The 9,234-nt window shown below is 38.8% G+C and overlaps 1 protein-coding gene and 1 pseudogene across 1 annotated transcript; both read right to left on the reverse strand.

Annotated features, from left to right (window-relative positions):
- Positions 1-1,549: 1,549 nt before the first annotated feature.
- Positions 1,550-2,878, reverse strand: LOC146926078 (uncharacterized). Its single transcript, XM_085706861.1, has one exon. The coding sequence runs from the start codon at positions 2,876-2,878 to the stop codon at positions 1,550-1,552; it is 1,329 nt and encodes a 442-aa protein (XP_085562987.1).
- A 3,440-nt stretch (positions 2,879-6,318) lies between these two features.
- Positions 6,319-8,841, reverse strand: LOC146926079 (putative pentatricopeptide repeat-containing protein At1g17630 pseudogene; annotated as a pseudogene).
- Positions 8,842-9,234: the final 393 nt, after the last annotated feature.

Consider the following 9,234-nt stretch of genomic DNA (forward strand, 5'->3'; position numbering starts at 1 on the left):
ACCTTTTCCTGTTCATCTTCGGGGACACACCTTCTTAACAACCCATCAAACCCCCTTTTGTACAAAAATGGTTCATCCCACACATATGACTTGCAGTCATGTAGGAATTTCTTACGTTGTTGGGAGTTAAAGTCAAAAGGGATAATCTTACCCACCATGTAGTTCGCGAAGTCCGCGAACCACGGCACCATCGTAACAGCCAAGATGTGCTCATCAGCAAAGAGGTCCTTGATAGGCCTCTTCTCCTCAGTTTCATCCACCTTCTCCAGCCGAGAAAGATGGCCAGCCACCGTGTTCTCTGATCCTTTCTTGTCACGGATCTCTAAATCAAATTCATGCAACAACAATATCCACCTAAGAAGCCTTGGCTTATATTCCTGTTTAGAAAACAAATACCTTAGTGCAGCATGGTCAGTGTAAACAATAACTTTAGACCCTAACAAGTAAGATCTAAATTTATCAAAAGCATAAACAACAGCCAGGAGTTCTTTTTCAGTGGTGGCATAATTAAGTTGTGCCGGGTTCAAAACATGACTGGCATAATAAATTACATGCAACAACTTATCTTTTCTTTGACCAAGCACTGCCCCAAAAGCTATGTCACTTGCATCACACATAATTTCAAAAGGTAGTGACCAATCAGGTGTAGTGACAATAGGGGCAGTGATCAATTTCTGTTTCAAAGTGTTAAAAGCTTTAAAACATTCATCATTGAATTAGAAAGGTATGTCTTTGACAAGCAGGTTAGTGAGGGGTTTTGCTATTTTTGAAAAATCTTGAATGAACCTCCTATAAAAACCTGCATGGCCTAAAAAGCTTCTAATGCCTTTCTCATTAGTGGGAGGAGGAAGTTTTTCTATTACTTCAATTTTTGCTTGGTCAACTTCTATCCCCTTGTGAGAGATTCGGTGACCCAAAATAATTCCTTCCCTCACCATGAAATGGCATTTTTCCCAGTTTAGGACTAAATTAGTGTTTTGACATCTTTCCAATACATGAGATAAATTATGCAAACAATTATCAAAAGAAGAGCCAAAGACAGAGAAATAGTCCATAAAAACTTTGATATGTTTTTCAAGCATATCGGAGAATATGGACATCATACACCTTTGAAAAGTGGAAGGGGCATTGCACAGCCCGAATGCCATCCTCCTGTAGGCAAATATCCCATAAGGACATGTAAAAGCAGTTTTCTCCTGGTCTTCAGGTGCTACAGCAATCTGGTTGTAACTGGAGTACCCGTCCAAGAAACAGTAGTACTCATGACCCGCTAACCTCTCAAGCATCTGATCAATAAAAGGTAGTGGGAAATGATCCTTCCTGGTTGCAGTGTTCAGCCTTCTGTAGTCTATGCATACTCTCGACCAGTGACTGTACGAGTCGAGATCAACTCATTCTTCTCATTCATCACCACGGTCGTCCCGCCCTTTTTAGGAACAACTTGGACAGGACTAACCCATGAACTGTCTGAAATAGGATAAATGATACCTGCTTCAAGTAGCTTGACAACCTCTTTTCTGATTACCTCCTTCATGGCTGGATTGAGTCTTCATTGTGGTTGCACAACCGGCTTGAAGTTGTCTTCCGTTAAAATTTTATGCATGCAGAAAGTAGGACTTATGCCCTTCAAATCATTAATAGACCAACCCAGAGCACCCTTGTACATTCTAAGCACCCTCAATAGCTTCTCCTCCTCCAGTTTGCTCAAACTAGCACTTATGATGGCTGGGTACTTCTCTTTTTCACCAAGGTACTCGTACTTCAAGTGAGGGGGCAATTGTTTAAGTTCAACTACCTGTTCTTTCTTTGATTTTTCCACAACTTCTCCTTGAGGATGTAACTCCTCCCACCTAGTAGGGGTGCGACGGTTGTGGGATGGGCAAGCCTCCAACATAGCTAGAACCTCACGTTCATGGGGATCTCCACTTTCTTCAGCATCTTCTGGTGGTAGGCTCGAAACTCTTTCAAGTGGTAAAGCTGGCACTTCTTTTTGTAATTTTTCTTTCACAAAGGATTTGATCATATCTACTCTATAACACTTCTCCTTTTCTTCCGGGTGTTTCATAGCTTTGAGAACATTTAGCTTGACCACCTCATCAAAGAATTTCAATGTCAAAGTACCATCTTCCATATCAATCAAGCACCTTCCAGTTTGCAAGAATGGGCGCCCTAGTATCAATGGGATGTCATCATCTTCTTCCATCTCAAGAACAACAAAATCCACGGGGAAGATGAATTTATCAACCTTCACAAGAACATCTTCAACTATGCCATAGGGAAATTTGTAGGACTTATCTGCAAACTGCAATGTCATCCTTGTATCTCTTACTCTTCCGATGTCAAGTTTCTTGTAGATGGACAACGGCATCAGGCTCACGCTAGCTCCAAGATCAATCAAAGCTTTCTTGAAAGTTTTATCCCCAATGGTACAAGGAATAGTGACACTCCCGGGGTCTTTTAGTTTCCTTGGAATTTTTCTTTGTAAGACCGCACTACACTGCTCGGTGAGCATCACATCTTCATCATCAATTGTTCTCTTCCTTGAAAGGATGTCCTTCATGAATTTTGCATATGAAGGCATTTGTTGGAGAGCTTCAGCAAATGGAATGTTGATTTGTAACTTCTTGAAGATCTCGATGAATTTTGCAAAGCACTTCTCATCTTTTTCTCTCTTCAACCTTTGAGGGAAAGGCAGCTTAATTTGTGGCTTTGGGAGCTCATCTTTCTTTGTCTTTTCTGGCTCTTCGACAACCTGAGTATCAACAGCATCACGCACTTCAACCTCCACTTCAATTAGTTCAGGAGATGAGTCACCTTCATCTTGTTTAGCTTGAGATGATAGTGATTCATCCCTCTTCATGCTTCTTGTGGTAACCATGTTCACATTCTCATGATCCCTTGGATTGATAACAGTGTTGCTTGGAAGGGTTCCTGGAGCTCGTTGTGTGAGTTGTTGAGCAATTTGGCCAACTTGAGTTTCAAGATTTTTGATTGAAGCCCTTGTATTCTTTTGAGCCTATCTGGTTTCTTGAGCTAAGGAGTTCATGTTGGTAGCCATTGCTTCAATTGCTAACTCCCAATCCGCCTTCTTTGGTGCTTGGTTTGATGGACCTCCTTGATAACCCCCTTATTGTTGATTTTGAGAGCCACCTTGTTGATTCCTCCATGAGAAATTTGGATGGTTCCTCCAGCCTGGATTATATGTATTTGAGAAAGAGTTATTTCTCTGTTGGTTCCCTTGACTGCTGAGGTAGTTCACCATCTCCACTTGGGTTGCATCCATGGGCACATCACAATGCATAGTGAAATGAGGGCCAGTGCACCAATCACATTTGACAGTGTTCATTTGATTCACCAGAGCAACTTGTGGTTGGGTTAAGTTAAGGGCTGTCATTCTCTTTGTCACTTCAGCGGATACTGCATCTGGAATCTGCTTACCAGTGAGTATGTTTTGAGCATTTTTGAGCTCAAGTTGATTCAGATCTATGAGTCCTCCCCTTGTACCACCAGTCCTATCATATAGCTCCATTTGTTCATTAAGTGCAACAGCTTCAATGACTTTGATTATTTGAGAGGCAGTTTTGAAATTAATGGAACCACCAGAAGCTGTGTCAAGAACTTGTCTAGTAGCCAGACGTAAACCATTACAGAAAATCTGCATTTGAACAGTAGTATCAAAGTTGTGCTCGGGATATGCTGATAGTAACTTCTTATATCTTTTATAGGCTTCTCCCAAGGACTCTCCCTCTCTCTGCTGGAAACTAGAAATGTCTTGTCTCTTTCTCACAAACAAAGCTGTAGGAAAGAATTACTCCAAGAACTTATCCTCCATTTCATTCCAAGTTGTTATACTTCCAGCCGGTAAGGAATCAAACCACTAGTAAGCATCATCAATCAAAGTGAACGGGAACAATCTCAACCGTTTGGCTTCTTCAGAGTGCCCTTGCACTTTTGCTGTCTCACAAAGTATCAAGAAACTCTTCAAATGTTTGTTGGCATCTTCATTGTACTTTCCCGCATACTGATTCTCCTTCAGCTCTCGCAACAACCCAGGATTGATCTCAAACTTGTTCACCGTCACCGGCTGATTAGTAATGGTCAGCATAGTTTTAAAACTCGGCTCGGTCATCAACTCGGCAGGGGTACTGGGTCACTGGTCAATGGTCGAACCACTGAGTCATTGGTCGAACCGCATGACTGAACCGGATCAACTCGGATGACTCCGTTAGATAACTCAGTCTTGAGATTAAATTTATATGGCTATTTAACCGGATTAAATCGGTGACTCGTTCACTTAAAAACTAAAAAAAATGACATGTAATAACTATATTAATATTTGTACAGCTATATTTTGTTGACAGGAAATATATTAATATTAATATAATATGTAGATTTTCTCCGAGTCAAATTTAATCTATTGACTATAATACAATTACCAATCAAATACAAAAATTAATTTTAAGCACAAAATTGATTTTTATAAAAAAAATTCCACTATTTTTATTTTTGACAAAAGAAATATGCTATTAATCACAACAATATTTACAAGCAAGTGTAATTTTTTGGTGTTAAAAATAATTGTATATAAGTTTAAATAATTAATTTTAAGCACAAAATTGATTTTATAAAAAAATTCCACTATTTTTATTTTTGACAAAAGAAATATGCTATTAATCACAACAATATTTACAAGCAAGTGTAATTTTTTGGTGTTAAAAATAATTGTATATAAGTTTAACTATAAATTGCAATATATCATTAAGCTAAAATTAAGAAAAATATCATTGAAACATTAAAAATAAGAAGAAAAACAATAACAAAATTATGAAATATATCATTAAAAATAATTATGAATTTCAACGTTTTATAAAAAGGAAATATGAATTATTGTGACATTTTGCAATAGAATTTAATATAATAAATAAGAATCAAAATAGTAACACAATTGAAGGCATGGTGTGGTGGTTAATGCATTCCTCATTTAAATTAAATATAACACGCGCCCTTGTTTCTGTTCCAAAAAAAAAACAGAACAATTATTGACCCGGTCGGTTTTCTTCAATCCTCCGAGTCGACGGTTTAATCTGGTTCTGGCCGAGTTTGACCGGTTCACGACGGTTCAATTACATATCTGATCCAATAAGTGGACCGGACCGGTTAACCATCCGGTTCACGGTCGGACCGGTTCGACCGGCCGGTCCGGTCCGAGTTTTAAAACTATGATGGTCAGCCTGTTTCGGTTTCTGTCACGGGCCCATTGGTCTCCGAGAAGTCTCTCTTCAGGCTGAACCGGTGGTGGTAGCGGTGGTTCTGTCATTTCTTCGTCTAGCTGCTCGTCCGTGTCAATCTCTACTCCGCTAGTCCCTTCCTTTTCTTGAAGTTTTCTGAGTTTTGTTTCTTTCCGGATTGCTCGGCAGAACTTTTCAACTTCTGGAAAAAAGGAAAGTTCAGCTGAGGGCTGGCCTCGCATACAAGGTTAGACAATGAGTGAGTAATAATTTTAAAATAAAATAAAAATAATAATTTTGTTGCAGAGCAAAAAATTTCAATTAAGGAAAATAAAATTCAACAGTGATTTGACAATCCCCGGCAACGGCGCCAAAAACTTGGAGGTGTATTTCCCAAGTGTACGAAATCGTGCAAGTAGTAAATTAAAACGGTAAGACCGAGTGTCGAACTCGAGGATCGCGTTGTACTATTGAATTATATTTAGGACTTAATTGAACAAAAAGTTACGTGATTTGTTTTCTCGCAATATTGAAAATTAAGCAAAGTAAATATGGTTCAAAATTAATAAGAGAAAAGTGTTGGGGATGAGTTTTAGTTACACATAGCAATTAAACAAGAAAAGGGATAAAAGAAAGATTACAAGAATAATTCATGAATGATTCTTGCTCAAAATCTCCTCCAATGTTGCTCTAGATCTCTCCTTATGTGTTTCTATGCCTTTTGATCTCCAAAAACGTGAACCCCTCCTTCAGAAACACCTCTTTTATATTTATAAGAAGCTAAAAATCGGCCCCCGAGTCCCTAAATCGGCCCCCGAAGGCCGAAAAATTGAATCCTGGAACAGCGAAATCTGCGTCCGAACCAGGAAGGTCGGGGCCCGGTTTTTCTAGTGCACAACTTGATAATTTTTACTGTAAAATCGGCGCCCGAACCAGGAATGTCGGGGTCCGATTTTGACTTGCGCTGGCAGCCTGAAATCTTCGTTTTTGAGTGCTTTTAGCTTCATAATCTTGATGAATTACCGTAAAAATTACATGGTAAGTGTCTACAAACATAGTAATGACAGAGAGTCATCCATAAACATGTTAATTTGTTCATCAAAAGAATAATCTTTGTTTACATCTTTCTATTTTTTTTCCTGCCATAGATATGGATCTTGCACACTGACAGCCAGAACAACAAAACCATTGTTCTCGACTTCTCTCTAACAAAGATGCAGCAAGTTGCTTTCACCATCTCTCTCTTGCTCTCCTCTATCAAGCTATATGTTCTTTGTACTCAGTAACCAGAATCACAGTCCTAGTAATGCCAAATGGACTGTCATTTTCCGCCTCAACATTTTTGAATAAAAACAGGGACTAAAACTGAATTTCACTAAATTTGTAGGTACTATGCATATAGTAAATGTAATCGGTTAACCATTGCTAAAATGTGTACATGGTAGAGAAAGGCATGTCACAAAAAATCTAGCCCCTCTCAGTTTGCTACAAGTAAGAGCCCTGATTCGTCGGAATTATATTGTTGATCAAAGCAACTATTGATGTTATAATGTACACTCGCCATTTGAAGTGCCAATTCATTAAGGATCGTACAAATTTCACCTTGTTCCAAATGGACTACATTCCCTGATGAGAATGTGTATACCTTTTTTCTCACCTCAATCCAACTCTTACCAGGTATTTATTTAAACCTTTTTCCTTTGCTGAGGCCCTGACCCTGGCAGAATCCTCCCGTTTTCTGTTGTCAGCATAAATATTGGACAGCAGCATGAAGCTCCCAGTTATTTCTGACTTAAGAGCTAGAATTCGTGATTCTATTTCTTCTATAAGATCTGTATCTCTGTACATTCTACATGAATTTAAAAGAGCTCCCCAAACACACTCATTTGGTTCAATTGGCATGTTTCTCACAATATCATTTGCTTCTTGCAAAAGCCCAGCACGACCAAGGAGGTCAACCATGCATGCATAGTGCTCTACAGTAGGCTCGATACTAAACTCCGTGACCATCCGATCAAAAAGGTTGCGACCCGCAGCAACAAGTCCAGCATGATTACATGCAGATAAAACAATAACAAATGTGATTTCGTCTGGCCTCACTCCAACTTTAATCATCTCATCAAAAGTTCTTAAAGCATTCTCACCAAGCCCATGCATTCCATAACCCCCAACTAATGAATTCCATGAAATTAAATCTCTACCTTCAATATTATCAAATACTAAATGTGCTTCCTTGAAAACCCCGCACTTCATATACATGTTAATAAGACTAATCCCGACCAAAATATTATCATCCATGAGATTCCTAATGGCATAAGCATGGAGCTCCCTACCTAAGTTCAATGCTGCTAACTCTGCACAAACAGATAAAACACTGGAAATAGTGACACAATTGGCCATTACTTTTGCAAGCTGCATTTGTCTAAACAGTTCCAATGACTTCTCCAAACGCCCTTTAGAAGCAAAACCACTAATCACAGAACTCCAACTTATTAAATTGGGTCTCACCGGCGAATGACCATTCGAGATCTCCAGCTTCAAAAATACTTCATAGGCCTCATCACATAATCCCGAGTCAGCATACGACGATATCAAAGCATTCCAACTTACTAAACTCTTGTTCTTTATGTCAAAAAATATTTTATGTGCATCCCCAAGGTCCTCACACTTCTTCCCATAAATCCCTATCAACGCATTTTTCACAAACAAACAATCTTCATATCCACCTTTAATAACAAACCCATGAATTTCCTTCCCCCGTTGAACTCCATCCATATCAGCACACACAGACAACACGACAGCTACAGCTTCACCACTAATCTCAACTCCCCTTATTCTCATCACCTTAAACAACTCCATAATCTCATCATAAAGTCCACATCTAGTATGACTCGACAAAAGCGAAGTCCACGTCACATAATTCGGCTTCAAACCTTCCAACTCCATCCGTTTGAAAACCCTAAAAGCACCAACATAATCAAAATTAAAAGCATAACCCAAAACCAACGTATTCCATGACAAAACACTTCTAACAACCATTCCATCAAACATTTTACATGCATCTTCCATTCTCCTAACTTTCCCATACATACCCACCAATTCATTCACCACATGAACATGATTCTTAAAACCCATCTCCAAAACATGACAATGAACAATTTTAGAAAGACCAACACTTCCAATTTTCGAACAAGACTTAATTATCAGAGGTAAAGTAAACCCATCAGGTAAAAATCCAAACTTTATCATTTGATGATAAAGTTTAACAGCATAATTATAATACCCATGTGATACATTGGCTCTAATGATAGAATTCCATGCAAGATTTGAAAGGGATTCAAATGGGGTGGTTGTGAAGATTTTTTGAGCTGCGGAGATGGAATTGAAGCGGGAGTATGCTGCAATGAGGCGGGCGGATAAGAAGGAAGAATGGTGGGTGGTTGTGAGGATTAATTGGGTGTGGATTTGACGAGTTTGTTGCAGAGTGAAGCATTGGTGATGAAGAAGGTGATCGAAGAAATCGAGAAGATGGTTGTTGTTGATTAATGAAGGTGTGAGTTTTGGATATGGGAGTGATGATAACAAGTTTTTCATATCGCCGTGGTCGTCACCGCCGGAGGTTTATCCCGGTGCAGCTCCGGTGGTTTGAAACCGTGGATGAAGAAAGGAGGAGAATGAAGTCGTTGGATCGAAAACTGGGTTTTGAATAAAACCTGGTTCTGAACCGGGTCCATACCGGTTTGAGTACGTTTCACAAGGGTTAAGACTTAATAGTGATTTTAACCCCCCTTTTGCGTAACCGTTACCACACAATAGTTTTTCAATGTATCAAAATTTTAAAATAATATCTAATTCTCTAAAAAAGAAAAATCTCCAATTGTGCATTCACTTAATCGAATTAGTCATCATGTTAAAACATTTCGTTAATAATATCATATCAGTCTTTCAATATAATTATTTACTGTCATATCAATGTATATATGTGGTTGATTATTGTCAGATCAGT

The sequence above is a fragment of the Medicago sativa genome, chromosome 4 (assembly GCF_051527215.1).
Source record: "Medicago sativa cultivar Bolivia chromosome 4, Bolivia_mono, whole genome shotgun sequence".
In the NCBI taxonomy this organism is placed as follows: domain Eukaryota; kingdom Viridiplantae; phylum Streptophyta; class Magnoliopsida; order Fabales; family Fabaceae; genus Medicago; species Medicago sativa.